Source organism: Anomaloglossus baeobatrachus, chromosome 7 (genome assembly GCF_048569485.1).
Source record: "Anomaloglossus baeobatrachus isolate aAnoBae1 chromosome 7, aAnoBae1.hap1, whole genome shotgun sequence".
Taxonomy (NCBI): Eukaryota; Metazoa; Chordata; class Amphibia; order Anura; family Aromobatidae; genus Anomaloglossus; species Anomaloglossus baeobatrachus.
The window spans coordinates 35,465,624-35,485,466 of record NC_134359.1 but is presented as its reverse complement, the minus strand read 5'-3'; the positions used below and the strand labels follow the sequence as shown (position 1 = coordinate 35,485,466).

The window sequence follows — 19,843 nt, the reverse complement described above, 5'->3', positions numbered from 1 at the left end:
TTTTGATGAAATCATTGTTTAATCAGCAGTAGATTATCATTACAGGACTACTTGGTGTGCTGCAGGTAGTCCAGCATATTCATCAGCTCTGAATAACTGTTAGATCTAAAAACTGACTAGCCTAGTCCCAGTTGGTGGGTGTATACTTCCGGGGACGAGTCAACTTTTTTATTTGCATAGTGTCAGCCTCCTAGCAACAGCAGCATACACCCATGGTTTCCTGTGTCAACCAATGAAGTGAGAAAAATTGATTTTTATCAAAAACGACAGTAAACAGCTTAAGTGACATCGCTGGATTCAGGGTCTCTGCCTCTATTTTATACTGATCTCAGATGGAGGAGCAAAAACCTGGTGACAGATTCCCTTTAATAGTTCTGCTTTGCAAATCACATATTGGGGACAGAAAAGCAGCAAATTAGCATTACTTTTAGTTTTGGGCTGGAATTTTGTGCTGAAAGGAGAAAAGTTCACACATTCCACGATTACTCCAATGACTTGAACGAGTCTTTCCAAGAGTGGCAAATCCTAAAGAAAAATATAAAAAAAAAATTGAATATCCACAAACCATAGTTTATACGTTTCTACAATATACATTGAGGCCGTTTCAAAGCTTTTACGCCAGAAAAGCAACATAAAAGCTTTGAAAAGTGGCAAAATTTTGTACTTTTTGGCATTTTCAAGCTAGTATAAATCAGCTTTAAAGGGGAAGGGAGCAGCAAAAAAAAAAAAATAAATAAAAATGGGTAGAGCTACTTCCACCTGTCCAATTAATCAAAAATGCTGATGTTTTGTAAGACAGAAATGCTACTACAGTTCCCGGACTGGAGTAGCTTTTCTGGTGCGGTGCACGCCACTGAAGATGAATTCAGCACCTTGTACTCCAGCAAAACAAGTGCGAGATCCATCAGTCTTAATGAATTGGTATTTTAGGTGTATAAAAAAAAAAAAAAAAGTGAACTGCATTGTTACTCACCAAGGTCTGATCTCCATATGCAGCAAGAATTCGGGAGCAGAGCTCTTCACAGCAGACATTCTCGTCAGTCGTTGTGACCAGCGCAGCACAGCGGGAAAATGCTTTATATAGCTCTGACCAGGTCCGCAACAACGTCTTCATAGTCGGCTGCAGGAGAGCAAAGCAATCAAACCTGGACTGTGTCCAACCAGTTTACAAGCCTTAAAAGGGAACCTGTCACCACTTTTTTGGCGTATAAGCTGCGGCCACCACCACCGGGCTCTTATATACAGCATTCTAACATGCTGTATATAAGAGCCCAGGCCGCTGTGAGAACATAAAGAAGGGAATTTTGTTTACTTACCGTAAATTCCTTTTCTTCTAGCTCCTATTGGGAGACCCAGACAATTGGGGTGTATAGCTTCTGCCTCCGGAGGCCACACAAAGTATTACACTTTAAAAAGTGTAACCCCTCCCCTCTGCCTATACACCCTCCCGTGCATCACGGGCCCATCAGTTTTGGTGCCAAAGCAGGAAGGAGGAAACTTATAAATTGGTCTAAGGTAATTTCAATCCGAAGGATGTTCGGAGAACTGAAACCATGAACCAAAAGAACAATTCAACATGAACAACATGTGTACACAAAAGAACAACAGCCCGAAGGGAACAGGGGCGGGTGCTGGGTCTCCCAATAGGAGCTAGAAGAAAAGGAATTTACGGTAAGTAAACAAAATTCCCTTCTTCTTTGTCGCTCCATTGGGAGACCCAGACAATTGGGACGTCCAAAAGCAGTCCCTGGGTGGGTAAAAGAATACCTCGATAAAAAGAGCCGAAAACGGCCCCCTCTTACAGGTGGGCAACCGCCGCCTGAAGGACTCGCCTACCTAGGCTGGCATCTGCCGAAGCATAGGCATGCACCTGATAGTGTTTCGTGAAAGTGTGCAGACTCGACCAGGTAGCCGCCTGACACACCTGCTGAGCCGTAGCCTGGTGCCGCAATGCCCAGGATGCACCCACGGCTCTGGTAGAATGGGCTTTCAGCCCTGAAGGAATCGGAAGCCCAGAAGAACGGTAGGCTTCAAGAATCGGTTCCTTAATCCACCGAGCCAAGGTTGACTTGGAAGCCTGAGACCCCTTACGCTGGCCAGCGACAAGGACAAAGAGTGCATCAGAACGGCGCAGGGGCGCCGTGCGAGAAATGTAGAGCCGGAGTGCTCTCAAGATCTAACAAGTGCAAATCCTTTTCACATTGGTGAACTGGATGAGGGCAAAAGGAAGGTAAGGAGATATCCTGATTGAGATGAAAAGGGGATACCACCTTAGGGAGAAATTCCGGGACCGGACGCAGAACCACCTTATCCTGGTGAAACACCAGGAAGGGGGCTTTGCATGACAGCGCTGCTAGCTCAGACACTCTCCGAAGTGATGTGACTGCCATAAGGAAGGCCACCTTCTGCGAAAGGCGTGATAGAGAGAGAACCCTGAGGATGCTAGGAGCCAGGACTCAATGGCCACACAGTCAGGTTGAGGGCCGCAGAATTCAGATGGAAAAGAAGGGAATTTTGTTTACTTACCGTAAATTCCTTTTCTTCTAGCTCCAATTGGGAGACCCAGACAATTGGGTGTATAGGCTATGCCTCCGGAGGCCACACAAAGTATTACACTAAAAGTGTAACGCCCCTCCCCTTCTGCCTATACACCCCCCGTGCTCACGGGCTCCTCAGTTTTGGTGCAAAAGCAAGAAGGAGGAAAAAATTATAATTGGTTTAAAGTAACTTCAATCCGAAGGAATATCGGAGAACTGAAACCATTTAACATGAACAACATGTGTACACAAAGAAGGGAATTTTGTTTACTTACCGTAAATTCCTTTTCTTCTAGCTCCAATTGGGAGACCCAGACAATTGGGTGTATAGCTACTGCCTCCGGAGGCCACACAAAGTATTACACTTAAAAGTGTAAGGCCCCTCCCCTTCTGGCTATACACCCTCCCGTGGGATCACGGGCTCCTCAGTTTTAGTGCACAAGCAAGAAGGAGGAAAGCCAATAACAGGTTTAAAGACAAATTCAATCCGAAGAACATCGGAGAACTGAAACCATTCAACATGAACAACATGTGTACCCGAAAAAACCAAAAATCCCTAAGAAAACAGGGCGGGTGCTGGGTCTCCCAATTGGAGCTAGAAGAAAAGGAATTTACGGTAAGTAAACAAAATTCCCTTCTTCTTTGTCGCTCCATTGGGAGACCCAGACAATTGGGACGTCCAAAAGCAGTCCCTGGGTGGGTAAAAGAATACCTCGTGATAGGGCCGTCAAACAGCCCTGTACTACAGGTGGGCAACCGCCGCCTGAAGGACTTGTCTACCTAGGCTGGCGTCCGCCGAAGCGTAGGTATGCACCTGATAATGCTTGGTAAAGGTGTGGAGACTCGACCAGGTAGCCGCCTGGCACACCTGCTGAGCCGTAGCCTGGTGCCGTAATGCCCAGGACGCACCCACGGCTCTGGTAGAATGGGCCTTCAGCCCTGAAGGAACCGGAAGCCCCGCAGAACGGTAGGTTTCAAGAATTGGTTCCTTGATCCACCGAGCCAGGGTGGATTTGGAAGCTTGCGACCCTTTACGCTGACCAGCGACAAGGACAAAGAGTGCATCCGAGCGGCGTAAGGGCGCCGTGCGGGAAATGTAGATCCTGAGTGCTCTGACCAGATCCAACAAATGCAAATCTTTCTCAAATTGATGAACTGGATGAGGACACAAGGAAGGTAATGTGACATCCTGATTGAGATGAAAAGGTGATACCACCTTAGGGAGAAACTCAGGAACCGGACGTAGAACCACTTTGTCCTGGTGAAACACCAGGAAGGGAGATTTGCATGAGAGCTCCGCTAGCTCAGACACTCTCCGAAGAGACGTGACCGCTACTAGAAAAACCACTTTCTGTGAAAGACGAGAAAGGGAAACATCCTTCATAGGCTCGAAAGGCGGCTTCTGGAGAGCAATTAGAACCTTGTTCAGATCCCAGGGCTCCAACGGCCGCTTGTAAGGAGGGACGATATGACAAACTCCTTGCAGGAACGTGCGTACCTGAGTAAGTCGTGCTAGGCGCTTCTGAAAAAATACAGATAGCGCTGAGACTTGTCCTTTAAGGGAGCTGAGCGACAAACCTTTTTCCAACCCGGATTGCAGGAAGGAAAGAAAAGTAGGCAATGCAAAAGGCCAGGGAGAAACTCCCTGAGCAGCGCACCAAGATAAGAATATCTTCCACGTCCTGTGGTAGATCTTGGCGGAGGATGGTTTTCTAGCCTGTCTCATGGTGGTAATAACCTTTCGAGATAATCCTGAAGACGCTAGGATCCAGGACTCAATGGCCACACAGTCAGGTTCAGGGCCGCAGAATTCAGGTGGAAAAACGGCCCTTGAGATAGCAAGTCTGGTCGTTCTGGTAGTGCCCATGGTTGGCCTACCGTGAGGTGCCACAGATCTGGGTACCACGATCTCCTCGGCCAGTCTGGAGCGACGAGGATGGCGCGACGGCAGTCGGCCCTGATCTTGCGCAGCACTCTGGGTAACATTGCCAGAGGTGGGAACACATAAGGTAGCTGGAATTGCGACCAATCTTGAACTAAGGCGTCTGCCGCCAGAGCTCGGTGATCGTGAGACCGTGCCATGAAAACCGGGACCTTGTTGTTGTGCCGTGACGCCATCAGGTCGACGTCCGGCATCCCCCAGCGGCGACAGATCTCCTGAAACACGTCCGGGTGAAGGGACCATTCCCCTGCGTCCATACCCTGGCGACTGAGGAAGTCTGCTTCCCAGTTTTCCACGCCTGGGATGTGAACTGCGGATATGGTGGAAGCCGTGTCTTCCACCCACGTTAGAATCCGTCGGACTTCCTGGAAGGCTTGCCGACTGCGTGTTCCACCTTGGTGGTTGATGTACGCTACCGCTGTGGAATTGTCCGACTGAATTCGGATCTGCTTGCCTTCCAGCCACTGCTGGAAGGCTTGTAGGGCAAGATACACTGCTCTGATTTCTAGAACATTGATCTGAAGGGTGGACTCTTCCTGAGTCCACGTCCCTTGAGCCCTGTGGTGGAGAAACACTGCTCCCCACCCTGACAGACTCGCGTCTGTCGTGACTTCCTCCCAGGATGGGGGTAGAAAAGACTTTCCTTTCGACAAAGCGGTGGGAAGAAGCCACCACCGAAGAGATTCCTTGGCCGCCTGAGAAAGGGAGACGTCTCTGTCGAGGGACGTCGACTTCCCGTTCCATTGGCGGAGAATGTCCCATTGTAGTGGACGGAGATGAAACTGCGCGAAAGGGACTGCTTCCATTGCTGCTACCATTTTCCCTAGGAAGTGCATGAGGCGTCTCAAGGGGTGAGACTGGCCTTGAAGGAGAGATTGCACCCCTGTCTGTAGTGAACGCTGTTTGTCCAACGGAAGCTTCACTATCGCTGAGAGAGTATGAAACTCCATGCCAAGATATGTTAGTGACTGGGTCGGGGTTAGATTTGACTTTGAAAAGTTGATGATCCACCCGAAACTCTGGAGAGTCTCCAGCGCAACGTTCAGGCTGTGTTGGCATGCTTCTTGAGAGGGTGCCTTGACAAGTAGATCGTCCAAATACGGGATCACAGAGTGACCCTGAGAGTGCAGGACTGCTACTACTGCTGCCATGACCTTGGGGAAGACACGTGGGGCTGTCGCCAGCCCGAAAGGCAGAGCTACGAACTGAAGGTGTTCGTCTCCTATAACAAAGCGTAGAAAACGCTGGTGCTCTGGAGCAATCGGCACGTGGAGATAAGCATCCTTGATGTCTATAGATGCTAGGAAATCTCCCCGGGACATTGAGGCGATGACGGAGCGAAGGGATTCCATTCGGAACCGCCTGGTTTTTACGTACTTGTTGAGCAGTTTTAGATCCAGAACGGGACGGAATGACCCGTCCTTTTTTGGCACCACAAACAAGTTGGAGTAAAAACCGTGACCTTGTTCCTGAGGAGGAACGGGGGTCACCACTCCTTCCGCTTTTAGAGTGGACACCGCTAGCCGCAGAGCATCGGCTCGGTCGGGAGGTGGAGAAGTTCTGAAAAAGCGAGTTGGAGGACGAGAGCTGAACTCTATCCTGTACCCGTGAGACAGAATGTCTCTCACCCAGCGGTCTGTGACCTGTGGCAGCCAAATGTCGCCAAAGCGGGAGAGCCTGCCACCGACCGAGGATGCGGAGAGAGGAGGCCGAAAGTCATGAGGAAGCCGCCTTGGTAGCGGGTCTTCCGGCTGTCTTTTTTGGGCGTGACTGAGTCCGCCAAGAATCTGAGCTCCTCTGATCCTTTTGAGTCCTTTTGGACGAGGAGAATTGGGACCTGCCTGAGCCTCGAAAGGACCGAAACCCCGACTGTCCTCTCCTCTGTTGGGGTTTATTTTGTCTGGGCTGAGGTAAAGATGAATCTTTACCCTTTGAGTGTTTAATGATTTCATCTAAGCGCTCCCCAAACAGTCGGTCACGAGAAAATGGCAAACTGGTTAAACACTTTTTGGAAGCAGAATCTGCCTTCCATTCTCTTAACCACAAGGCTCTGCGTAAAACTACGGAGTTGGCGGACGCCACTGCCGTACGGCTCGTAGAGTCTAGGACAGCATTAATCGCGTAAGACGCAAATGCAGACATTTGAGAGGTTAAGGGTGCCACCTGCGGAGCAGATGTACGTGTGACCGTGTCAATCTGTGTAAGACCAGCTGAAATAGCTTGGAGTGCCCATACGGCTGCGAATGCTGGAGCAAACGACGCGCCGATAGCTTCATAGATGGATTTCAACCAGAGCTCCATCTGCCTGTCAGTGGCATCTTTAAGTGCCGCCCCATCTTCCACTGCAACTAAGGATCTAGCTGCCAGCCTGGAGATTGGGGGATCCACCTTGGGACACTGGGTCCAGCCCTTGACCACGTCCGGGGGAAAAGGATAACGTGTATCCTTAAGCCGTTTGGAAAAACGCTTATCCGGATAAGCGTGGTGTTTCTGGATTGCCTCTCTAAAGTCAGAGTGGTCCAGAAATACACTTAATTTACGCTTGGGATACCTGAAATGGAATTTCTCCTGCTGTGAAGCTGTCTCCTCCACAGGAGGAGCAGGGGGAGAAATGTCCAACATTTTATTGATTGACGCTATAAGATCATTCACTATGGCGTCACCATCTGGTGTATCCAAATTGAGAGCGGTCTCAGGATCAGAATCCTGATCAGCTATCTCCGCCTCATCATACAGAGAGTCCTGCTGGGACCCTGACCAGTGTGATGAAGTCGAGGGCCGCTCATAGCGAGCTCGTTTAGGCTGTCTGGGACTGTCGTCCGTGTCAGAGCCATCACCCTGGGATGCCGGAGACACTCCCGGATCCCGGAGCGGTTTCGACTGAGGGGGACCAGGGAGCAATGAGTTAACAGTGTCCATGGCCTGAGTTACTGGTCTAGACTGCAATGTTTCAAGAATTTTAGTCATAGTCACAGACAATCTGTCGGCAAAGGCTGCAAACTCCGTCCCTGTCACCTGGACAGTATTCACAGGAGGTTCTGCCTGGGTCACCTCCAGCAGAGGCCCCGGCCGAGCAAGTGCCACAGGGGCCGAGCACTGCACACAGTGGGGGTCAGTGGAACCTGCCGGTAGAACAGCCCCACAAGCGGTACAAGCAGCATAGAAAGCCTGTGCCTTGGCACCTTTGCTTTTTGCGGTCGACATGCTGTTGTGTCCTCTAAGAAATCTAGGACGATATATAGCAGAGGATCCCCAGCGACCGTACAGTGCAATGTAAAGCTGCTAGCATAAAATACAATATACACTTCGGCACCAGTGGGGGTCAGCCCTTGAGGGTAGCTTACCGCCCGCTGAAAAGCGGGTGTGTGGGCACCAGAATCCCGTGTCTGGGTCTCCCAGCCTCCTCTCTCCACTCAGACTGCACGCAGGAATGGCTGCCGGCGTCCTGTGAAGAGGGGTGGACCATGGGCGTTCCCCAAACAAAAGTGCGGGAAACTGGCGTCCCACTGTGCCCAGTGTGAGGGCTGGAGTATGTAAAGCAGACTCCAGCCCTCTGTGCTGACATTCTGCACAGCGTCCCGCCCTTCCCCTGACTGGCAGGCCTGGGGGCGGGAACGAAGCGAAACTAGGCCGCAAAAGCCGGGGACTCGAGTAATAAGCGCGGCCGTGATATATGCACGGCCAGCGCGGAAGTCCCCGGCGCACCACAAGTCCCAGCCGCGCCGCAGCGAAAAAACTGACAACAGCGGCCGCGCGGCAGTTTCAGCATACATGTCCCCTCTCAGCAAGCTGTAGATAGGCATGGCACCAGCGCGCAGCGCTGTTGTCCCCGGCGCACTAACACACCCAGCAACGCTGCGGTGTGCGCGCGGTATGTACGGGGACACAGAGTACCTTGACGTAGCAGGGCCTGTCCCTGACGATACTCAGCTCCATTCCAGCAGATTCTCCAGGGGCTGTGGATGGAGCACGGTCTCAGTGCCTGGAGACCGGTAAAATCCCACTTCACCCAGAGCCCTAAGGGGGATGGGGAAGGATGCAGCATGTGGGCTCCAGCCTCCGTACCCGCAATGGGTACCTCAACCTTAACAAACACCGCCGACAAAAGTGGGGTGAGAAGGGAGCATGCTGGGGGCCCTAGTATGGGCCCTCTTTTCTTCCATCCGACATAGTCAGCAGCTGCTGCTGACTAAACAGTGGAGCTATGCGTGTATGTGTGCCTCCTTCGCACAAAGCATGAAAACTGAGGAGCCCGTGATCCCACGGGAGGGTGTATAGCCAGAAGGGGAGGGGCCTTAAACTTTTAAGTGTAATACTTTGTGTGGCCTCCGGAGGCAGTAGCTATACACCCAATTGTCTGGGTCTCCCAATGGAGCGACAAAGAAAAACAGGGGCGGGTGCTGGGTCTCCCAATTGGAGCTAGAAGAAAAGGAATTTACGGTAAGTAAACAAAATTCCCTTCTTCTTTGTCGCTCCATTGGGAGACCCAGACAATTGGGACGTCCAAAAGCAGTCCCTGGGTGGGTAAATAATACCTCATAATAGAGCCGTAACCGGCTCCGTCCTACAGGTGGGCAACCGCCGCCTGAAGGACTAGCCTACCTAGGCTGGCATCTGCCGAAGCATAGGTATGCACCTGATAGTGTTTCGTGAAAGTGTGCAGGCTCGACCAGGTAGCCGCCTGACACACCTGCTGAGCCGTAGCCTGGTGCCGCAAAGCCCAGGACGCTCCCACGGCCCTGGTAGAATGGGCCTTCAGCCCTGAGGGAACCGGAAGCCCGGAGGAACGATAAGCCTCGAGAATTGGTTCCTTGATCCACCGAGCCAGGGTTGACTTGGAAGCTTGTGTCCCTTTACGCTGGCCAGCGACAAGGACAAAGAGTGCATCCGAGCGGCGCAGGGGCGCCGTACGAGAAATGTAGAATCTGAGTGCTCTCACCAGATCTAACAAGTGCAAATCCTTTTCACATTGGTGAACTGGATGAGGACAAAAAGAGGGTAAGGAGATATCCTGATTGAGATGAAAGGGGGATACCACCTTAGGGAGAAATTCCGGAACCGGACGCAGCACCACCTTGTCCTGGTGAAACACCAGGAAGGGGGCTTTGCATGACAGCGCTGCTAGCTCAGACACTCTCCGAAGCGAAGTGACTGCTACTAGGAAAACCACTTTCTGCGAAAGGCGTGAGAGAGAGATATCCCTCATTGGCTCGAACGGTGGTTTCTGAAGAACCATCAGCACCCTGTTCAGATCCCAGGGTTCTAACGGACGCTTGTAAGGAGGTACGATGGTGACAAACCCCCTGCAGGAACGTGCGAACCTGTGGAAGTCTGGCTAGGCGCTTCTGAAAAAAGACAGAGCGCAGAGACTTGTCCCTTAAGGGAGCCTAGTGACAAACCCTTTTCTAATCCGGATTGAAGGAAGGACAGAAAAGTGGGCAAGGTAAACGGCCAGGGAGAAACACCCTGAGCAGAGCACCACGACAGGAATATTTTCCACGTCCTGTGGTAGATCTTGGCGGACGTTAGTTTCCTGGCCTGTCTCATGGTGGCAATGACCTCTTGAGATAATCCTGAAGACGCTAGGATCCAGGACTCAATGGCCACACAGTCAGGTTCAGGGCCGCAGAATTCAGATGGAAAAACGGCCCTTGAGACAGCAAGTCTGGTCGGTCTGGTAGTACCCACGGTTGGCCGACCGTGAGATGCCACAGATCCGGGTACCACGACCTCCTCGGCCAGTCTGGAGCGACGAGGATGGCGCGGCGGCAGTCGGCCCTGATCTTGCGTAACACTCTGGGCAACAGTGCCAGAGGAGGAAACACATAAGGGAGTTGAAACTGCGACCAATCCTGAACTAAGGCGTCTGCCGCCAGAGCTCTGTGATCTTGAGACCGTGCCATGAACGTCGGGACCTTGTTGTTGTGCCGGGACGCCATTAGGTCGACATCCGGCATGCCCCAGCGGCAACAGATCTCCTGAAACACGTCCGGGTGAAGGGACCATTCCCCTGCATCCATGCCCTGGCGACTGAGAAAGTCTGCTTCCCAGTTGTCTACGCCCGGGATGTGAACTGCGGATATGGTCGAGGCTGTGGCTTCCACCCACAGCAGAATCCGCCGAACTTCCTGGAAGGCTTGCCGACTGCGTGTCCCGCCTTGGTGGTTGATGTATGCCACCGCTGTGGAGTTGTCCGACTGAATTCGGATCTGTTTGCCTTCCAGCCACGGCTGGAACGCTTTTAGGGCAAGATACACTGCCCTTATCTCCAGAACATTGATCTGAAGGGAGGACTCTGTCGGAGTCCAAGTCCCCTGAGCCCTGTGGTGGAGAAAGACCGCTCCCCACCCTGACAGGCTCGCGTCCGTCGTGACCACAGCCCAGGATGGGGGCAGGAAGGATTTCCCCTCCGACAGAGAAGTGGGAAGAAGCCACCACTGAAGGGAAGCTTTGGCTGCCCGAGAAAGGGAGACGTTCCTGTCGAGGGACGTCGACTTCCTGTCCCATTTGCGGAGAATGTCCCATTGAAGTGGGCGCAGATGAAACTGCGCAAACGGAACTGCCTCCATTGCTGCCACCATCTTCCCTAGGAAGTGCATGAGGCGTCTCAGGGGGTGTGACTGACCATGAAGGAGAGATTGCACCCCTGTTTGTAGTGAACGCTGTTTGCTCAGCGGAAGCTTCACTATCGCTGAGAGAGTATGAAACTCCATGCCAAGATATGTCAGTGATTGGGCCGGTGTCAGATTTGACTTTGGAAAATTGATGATCCACCCGAAACTCTGGAGAGTTTCCAGAGCAATGTTCAGGCTGTGTTGGCATGCCCCTTGAGAGGGTGCCTTGACAAGTAGATCGTCTAAGTAAGGGATCACCGAGTGTCCCTGAGAGTGTAGGATTGCTACCACTGTTGCCATGACCTTGGTGAAGACCCGTGGGGCTGTTGCCAGGCCAAAAGGTAGTGCCACGAACTGAAGGTGTTCGTCCCCTATGGCGAAGCGCAGGAAGCGCTGATGCTCTGGTGCAATCGGAACGTGGAGATAAGCATCTTTGATGTCTATTGATGCCAGGAAATCTCCTTGGGACATTGAGGCGATGACGGAGCGGAGCGATTCCATCCGGAACCGCCTGGTTTTCACATGCTTGTTGAGCAGCTTTAGGTCCAGAACGGGACGGAAGGATCCGTCCTTTTTTGGCACCACGAACAAGTTGGAGTAAAAACCGTGACCCCGTTGCTGAAGAGGAACCGGGATCACCACTCCTTCCTCCTTCAGGGTGCCCACCGCCTGCATAAGAGCCTCGGCTCTGTCGGGGGGTGGAGATGTTCTGAAGAAACGAGTCGGAGGACGAGAGTTGAACTCTATCCTGTAACCGTGAGATAGAATGTCTCTCACCCATCGGTCTTTTACTTGTGGCAGCCAGGCGTCGCAAAAGCGGGAGAGCCTGCCACCGACCGAGGATGCGGTTTGAGGAGGCCGAAAGTCATGCGGAGGCCGCTTTGGGAGCGGTTCCTCCGGCGGTCTTCTTAGGACGTGACTTAGACCGCCATGCATCGGAGTTCCTCTGATCTTTCTGAGGCCTTTTGGACGAGGAAAATTGAGATCTGCCCGCGGTCCGAAAGGACCGAAACCTCGATTGTACCTTCCGTGGTTGAGGTCTGTTTGGTCTGGACTGGGGTAAGGATGAATCCTTTCCCTTGGATTGTTTAATGATTTCATCCAATCGCTCACCAAACAAGCGGTCGCCAGCCAATGGCAAACCGGTTAAGAACTTTTTGGAAGCAGAGTCTGCCTTCCATTCACGTAGCCACATGGCCCTGCGGAGTACCACCGAGTTGGCGGATGCCACCGCCGTACGGCTCGCAGAGTCCAGGATAGCATTAATGGCGTAGGACGCAAACGCCGACGCCTGATTGGTTAAGGACACCACTTGCGGGGCAGATGTACGTGTTTCTGCATTAATCTGCGCCTGACAAGCTGAGATAGCTTGCAGTGCCCATACGGCAGCGAATGCTGGGGCAAAAGACGCGCCTATAGCTTCATAGATGGATTTCAACCATAGTTCCATCTGCCTGTCAGTGGCATCTTTGAGTGAAGCCCCATCTTCCACTGCAACTATGGATCTAGCCGCCAGTCTGGAGATTGGAGGATCCACCTTAGGACACTGAGTCCAGCCCTTGACAACCTCGGGGGGGAAGGGATAACGTGTGTCCTTAAGACGCTTGGAAAAACGCTTGTCTGGACAGTCTCGGTTTTACTGGATTGCCTCTCTGAAGTCAGAGTGATCCAGAAACATATTTAATGTACGCTTTCGAAACCTGAAACGGAATTTCTCCTGAGCAGCAGACTCCTCAATTGTAGGAGCTGGGGGAGAAATATCCAACACCTGATTGATGGTCGCTATAAGGTCATTCACTACTGCGTCACCTTCAGGCGTATCTAGGTTGAGAGCGGTCTCAGGATCAGAATCCTGATCTGCTACCTCCGCTTCATCCTCCAGAGAGTCCCCCTGCTGGGACCCTGAACAGTGTGATGAGGTGGAGGGATTTTCCCAGCGACCCCGCTTGGTCGGCCTGGGACTGCGGTCCGTGTCAGAGACCTCACCCCGGGACCCATGGGTCACCCCAGGGGCACTTTGCTGTTCCAATTGAGGGGGACCAGGGGTCAAGGATTGGATAGAGCCCGGGGCCTGAATCACCGGTCTGGACTGCAATGCTTCCAGTATTTTAGCAGACCATTTATCCATAGTCTCAGACAGTTTGTCAGCAAAGGCTGCAAACTCCGTCCCTGTCACCTGGACAGTGGTAGCAGGTGGATCCACCTGGGCCACCAGTCGCAGAGGCTCCGGCTGAGTAAGTGCCACAGGGGCCGAGCATTGCACACAATGAGGGTCAATGGAACCTGCCGGTAGTACAGCTGTACATGAGGTACAAGTTGCAAAGTACGCCTGTGCTTTGGCACCCTTGCTTTTTGCAGATGACATGTTGTCTCCTCTGAGAACAACCAGGAGGGTATATAGCCAAAAATCAACAGAGCGACCGTACAGTGCAATGTATAGCCTATATATATATATATATATATATATATATATATATATATATATATATATATATATATATATATATATATATATATATATATATATATATATATATATATATATATATATATATATATATACATACATATATATACATACATACACACACACACTTCGGTACTCAGTGGGGCAAGCACCATAGGTGCTGCTTACCGACCGCTCAAAGCAGTTGTGTGGTCACCGGATTCCCTGCCTGGGTCTCCCTGTGTTGTCTCTCCTCTCCAGCGTCTGAATCGCTGACAGGAATGGCTGCCGGCGTTCTGTGGGGAGGAGGAGATCGTGGCCGTGCCCAAGAAAAGTGCGGGAATCCAGTGCCCCACTGTACTGAGTGAGGGGGGAGGAGGATACTAATGTATGCTCCAGCCCTCCGCTGACGATCCGTGCAGCGTCCCGCCCCTTCCCTGACTGGCAGGCCTGTGGGCGGGAATAAACGACACTAGGCCGCAGAAGCCGGGGACTAAAGTATAAGCGCGGCCGGCAATAAGCGCGGCCGCGCGGTAGTCCCCCGGCGCACAAACACACCCAGCAGTGCTGGAAAGTGTCTGGCACAAGCGTTCCATGTCCGGCGCACTAACACACCCAGCCGTGCTGGAAAGTGTCTGGCACAAGCGCTCCATGTCCGGCGCACTAACACACCCAGCAGTGCTGGAAAGTGTCTGGCACAAGCGCTCCATGTCCGGCGCACTAACACACCCAGCCGTGCTGGAAAGTGTCTGGCACAAGCGCTCCATGTCCGGCGTACTAACACACCCAGCAGTGCTGTAATGTGTCTGGCACCAGCGCTCCATGCGCGGTCCCCACGGGGACACAGAGTACCTCATAGTAGCAGGGCCTTGTCCCTGACGATACTCAGCTCCTATCCTGCAGATTCCCAGGGGCTGCGGATGGAGCACGGTCTCATGTGCCTGGAGACCGATCCTGGATCCCACTTCACCCAGAGCCCTAAGGGATGGGGAAGGAAAACAGCATGTGGCTCCTGCCTGTGTACCCGCAATGGGTACCTCAACCTTAACAACACCGCCGACAAAGTGGGGTGAGAAGGGAGCATGCTGGGGGCCCTGTTATGGGCCCTCTTTTCTTCCATCCGACCTGGTCAGCAGCTGCTGCCGACCAAGCTGTGGAGCTATGCGTGGATGTCTGCCTCCTTCGCACAAAGCATAAAAACTGAGGAGCCCGTGAGCACGGGGGGTGTATAGGCAGAAGGGGAGGGGCGTTACACTTTTAGTGTAATACTTTGTGTGGCCTCCGGAGGCATAGCTATACACCCAATTGTCTGGGTCTCCCAATGGAGCGACAAAGAAATGGCCCTTGAGACAGCAAGTCTGGTCGGTCTGGGAGTGCCCACGGTTGACCCACCGTGAGGTGCCACAGATCCGGGTACCACGACCTCCTCGGCCAGTCTGGAGCGACGAGGATGGCGCGGCGGCAGTCGGACCTGATCTTGCGTAACACTCTGGGCAGTAGTGCCAGAGGAGGAAATACATAAGGCAGTCGAAACTGCGACCAATCCTGAACTAATGCGTCCGCCGCCAGAGCTCTGATCTTGAGACCGTGTCATGAATGCCGTGACTTTGTTGTTGTGCCGAGACGCCATGAGGTCGACGTCCGGCGTTCCCCAGCGGCAACAGATCTCTTGAAACACGTCCGGGTGAAGAGACTATTCCCCTGCGTCCATGCCCTGGCGACTGAGAAAGTCTGCTTCCCAGTTCTCTACGCCCGGGATGTGAACTGCGGAGATGGTGGAGGCTGTGGCTTCCGCCCACAGCAGAATCCGCCGAACTTCTTGGAAGGCTTGATGACTGCGTGTGCCGCCCTGGTGGTTGATGTACGCGACCGCCGTGGCGTTGTCCGACTGTATTCGGATCTGCCTGCCCTCCAGCCACCGCTGGAACGCCCTTAGGGCTAGATACACTGCCCTTATCTCCAGAACATTGATCTGAAGGGAGGACTCTGTCGGAGTCCAGGTTCCCTGAGCCCTGTGGTGGAGGAAGACCGCTCCCCACCCTGACAGACTCGCGTCCGTCGTGACCACAGCCCAGGATGGGGGCAGGAAGGATTTTCCCTTCGACAAAGAAGTGGGAAGAAGCCACCACTGAAGAGAGGTTTTGGCTGCCAGTGAAAGAGAGACGTTCCTGTCTAGGGACGTCGACCTCCTGTCCCATTTGCGGAGGATGTCCCATTGAAGTGGACGCAGATGAAACTGCGCAAAGGGAACTGCCTCCATTGCTGCCACCATCTTCCCTAGGAAGTGCATGAGGCGCCTCAAGGGGTGTGACTGGGCCCGAAGGAGAGAGTGCACCCCTGTCTGCAGCGAACGCTGTTTGTCCAGCGGAAGCTTCACTATCGCTGAGAGAGTATGAAACTCCATCCCGAGGTAAGTCAGTGATTGGGTCGGTGTCAATTTTGACTTTGGGAAATTGATGATCCACCCGAACCTCTGGAGAGTCTCCAGACCAATGGTCAGGCTGTGTTGACATGCCACCCGGGAGGGTGCCTTGACTAGAAGATCATCTAAGTAAGGGATCACCGAGTGGCCCTGAGAGTGTAGGACCGCCACCACTGCTGCCATGACCTTAGTGAAGACCCGTGGGGCTGTTGCCAGGCCGAAAGGCAGTGCCACGAACTGAAGGTGTTCGTCCCCGATGGCGAAACGCAGGAAGCGTTGATGCTCTGGTGCAATCGGCACATGGAGATAAGCATCCCTGATGTCGATTGATGCTAGGAAGTCTCCTTGGGACATCGAGGCGATGACAGAGCGGAGAGATTCCATCCGGAACCGTCTGGTTCTCACGTGTCTGTTGAGCAGTTTGAGGTCCAGAACGGGACGGAATGATCCGTCCTTTTTTGGCACCACAAACAAGTTGGAGTAAAAACCGCGACCACGTTCTTGAAGGGGAACGGGGATCACAACTCCTTCTGCCTTCAGAGTGTTCACCGCCTGAAAAAGTGCATCGGCTCGCTCGGGGGGCGGAGATGTTCTGAAGAAACGAGTCGGAGGACGAGAACTGAGCTCTATCCTGTAACCGTGAGACAGAATGTCTCTCACACATCGGTCTTGTACCTGTGGCCACCAGGCGTCGCAAAAGCGGGAGAGCCTGCCACCGACCGAGGATGCGGTTTGGGGAGGCCGAAAGTCATGAGGAGGCCGCCTTGGGGGCGGCTCCTCCGGCGGTCTTTTTCGGACGTGACTTAGACCGCCATGCAGAAGAGTTCCTCTGGCCCTTCTCTGACCTGTTGGGCGTGGAGGAATGGGACCTGGCTGAGGGCCGAAAGGACCGAAACCTGGGTTGTATCTTTCGCTGCTGAGGTCTGTTTGGTTTGGACTGGGGTAAGGACGAGTCCTTTCCCTTGGATTGTTTAATAATTTCGTCCAATTGCTCGCCAAACAAACGGTCGCCAGAAAATGGCAAACCGGTTAAGAACTTCTTGGAAGCAGAGTCTGCCTTCCATTCGCGTAGCCACATGGCCCTGCGGACTGCCACCGAATTGGCGGATGCTACCGCTGTACGGCTCGCAGAGTCCAGGACGGCGTTCATGGCGTAGGACGAAAAAGCCGACGCCTGAGTAGTCAAAGACACAACCTGCGGAGTAGAGGTACGTGTGACCGCATTAATCTCAGACAGACAAGCTGAGATAGCTTGGAGTGCCCACACGGCTGCGAATGCCGGAGCAAAAGACGCGCCTATGGCTTCATAGATGGATTTCATCAGGAGCTCTATTTGCCTGTCAGTGGCATCCTTGAGCGATGAGCCGTCTGCCACTGATACTACGGATCTAGCCGCCAGTCTAGAGACTGGAGGATCCACCTTGGGACACTGAGCCCAACCCTTAACTACGTCAGGGGGGGAAGGGGTAACGTGTGTCATTAAGGCGCTTAGTAAAGCGCTTGTCCGGAAATGCTCGGTGCTTCTGGACAGCATCTCTGAAGTTAGAGTGATCGAAAAACGCACTCCGTGTACGTTTGGGAAACCTAAACTGGTGTTTCTCCTGCTGTGAAGCCGACTCCTCTATAGGTGGAGTTGGAGGAGAAAGTTCTAGCACCTGGTTGATGGACGCTATAAGGTCATTTACTATGGCGTCCCCTTCAGGTGTATCAAGATTGAGAGCAACGTCAGGGTCAGAGCCCTGAGCTGCGACCTCCGCTTCATCCTCCAGAGAGTCCTCATGCTGAGACCCTGAGCAGCGTGATGAAGGCGAGGAGGGTTCCCAGCGAGCCCGCTTAGGCGGTCTGGGACTGCGGTCCATGTCGGAGTCCTCCCCGTGGGACCTAGGTGTCACCCCAGGAGCACTTTGCTGCGCCGACCGAGGGGGGCCTGGGGGTGATGAACTGCCCTGGGCCTGTGATACCGGTCTGGACTGCAAGGCTTCTAGTATCTTAGCAGACCATCTGTCCATAGACTGAGCCATGGATTGTGAAAGCGACTCAGAGTTTTTCAGCCAAAACTGCAAACTCTGTCCCTGCCACCTGGACAGTGGAAGCCGGTGGTTCTACCTGAGCCGAGGGTCCCACCAGTGCCCGAGGCTCCGGCTGAGTGAGTGCCACAGGGGCCGAGCATTGCACACAATGAGGGTAGGTGGAACCTGCAGGTAACATAGCCGCACAAGAGGTACAGGTTGCAAAATAAGCCTGTGCCTTGGCACCCTTGCTCTTTGCGGACGACATGCTGTTGTCTCCTCTTAGAGTAATCAGTGAGGGTATATAGCCAAAGGCAAATAATGCGGCCGAACAGAGAAAATGTATACAATATATAAAAATATATATACACCTCGGCACCCAAGGGGTCCAGCACCTATAACCGGTGCGGCTTACCGACCGCCCAAAGCGGTTGTGTGACCACCAGATTCCCTGCCTGGGCCTCCCAGAGCTGTAGAGCTCGTTCTGAATTCCTCCACCGGCAGAATGATTATAATAATGGCTGCCAGCGTTCTCAGAGGAGGAGGGAGCCGTGGGCGTGATTAATAAAGTGCGGGAATCTGGTGCCCCACAGTGGTCAGTGAGGGGTGGAGGAGGATACCTAAGTATGCTCCAGCCCTCACTGCCGACGTCTAGTCGAGCATCCCGCCCTTACCCCTGACTGGCAGGCCCGGGGGCGGGAGTTATGGTACTAGGCCGCAGAAGCCGGGGACTAAATTTAATAACGCGGCCGACAAACAGGCGCGGTCGGCGCGGTAGTCCCGGCGTCACAAAAAACACAGCAGCCGCTGCAGCGTTGTAACACAGGCGCTCTATGCGCCGTCCCCAAGGGGACACAGAGTACCTCTTAGAAGCAGGGCCTGTCCCTGACGATACCCAGTCTCCTGTCCGTCAGATTCCCCCAGGGGCTGCGGAGGGAGCCCGGTCCCAGTGCATGGTGACCGGTTAGGATCCCACTTCTCCCAGAGCCTCTAAGGGATGGGGAAGGAAAACGGCATGTGGCTCCAGCCTTTGTACCCGCAATGGGTACCTCAACCTTAACAGCACCGCCGACATTAGTGGGGTGAGAAGGGAGCATGCCGGGGGCCCTGTAGGGGGCCCTCTTTTCTTCCATCCGATAAAATCAGCAGCTGCTGCTGACTAAAATGGGAGCTTGCGTGAATGTGTGCCTCCTTCAACACAAAGCATAAAACTGATGGGCCCGTGATGCACGGGAGGGTGTATAGGCAGAGGGGAGGGGTTACACTTTTTAAAGTGTAATACTTTGTGTGGCCTCCGGAGGCAGAAGCTATACAGCCCAATTGTCTGGGTCTCCCAATGGAGCGACAAAGAAAAACACTTAATACTACTTACCTAACGGTTGCGCGGTTGGCCATATGGTTGTCTCCGGGTCCCGGTGCCGCCTCTTTTGGCCATCTTTGTTCTCCTTCTCTAGCCGCGGTGCATGACGGGTCTGATGTCATCCACACTCGCCGGCATTCCAGTCCGGAGCAGGGCAGATCAAAAGTATTGTAGTGCGCCTGCGCAGGACCGGCGAGTGTGGATGACGTAGACGCGTCATGCACACAGGCTTCAGAAGGAGGACAAAGATGGCCGAAAGAGGAGGCGCCTTAACCAATGGATACGCCCATAAAGCCAACCGCGCAACGGTTAGGTAAGTATTATAAAGTGTTTTTTAGGTTATACCCCCGCCCTGGGCTCTTCTATACAGCATGTTAGAATGCCGTATATAAAAGAGCCCGGTGGTGGTGGCCGCAGCTTATAGGCCGAAAAAGTGGTGACAGGTTCCCTTTAAGAAAATTGACACCACTTACCTGTGGGATTTCAGCAACTGGAAAGATGTGATTTATGGGC

The 19,843-nt window shown here is 53.2% G+C and overlaps 1 protein-coding gene across 2 annotated transcripts in view; it reads right to left on the bottom strand.

The window, feature by feature from the left end:
- RIF1 (replication timing regulatory factor 1) overlaps nt 1–19,843 on the bottom strand; it is a 234,742-nt gene that overhangs the window by 70,227 nt on the left and 144,672 nt on the right. For both annotated transcript variants that reach the window (XM_075317188.1, XM_075317189.1), the window contains exons 19-21: nt 19,804–19,843; nt 974–1,120; nt 426–525 (exon numbers count right to left, since the gene is read on the bottom strand). The exon at nt 19,804–19,843 is cut by the window's right edge and continues 68 nt beyond it. In XM_075317188.1, the coding sequence (XP_075173303.1) occupies nt 426–525; nt 974–1,120; nt 19,804–19,843 (287 nt within the window). The remainder of the gene's footprint in view (nt 1–425; nt 526–973; nt 1,121–19,803) is intronic.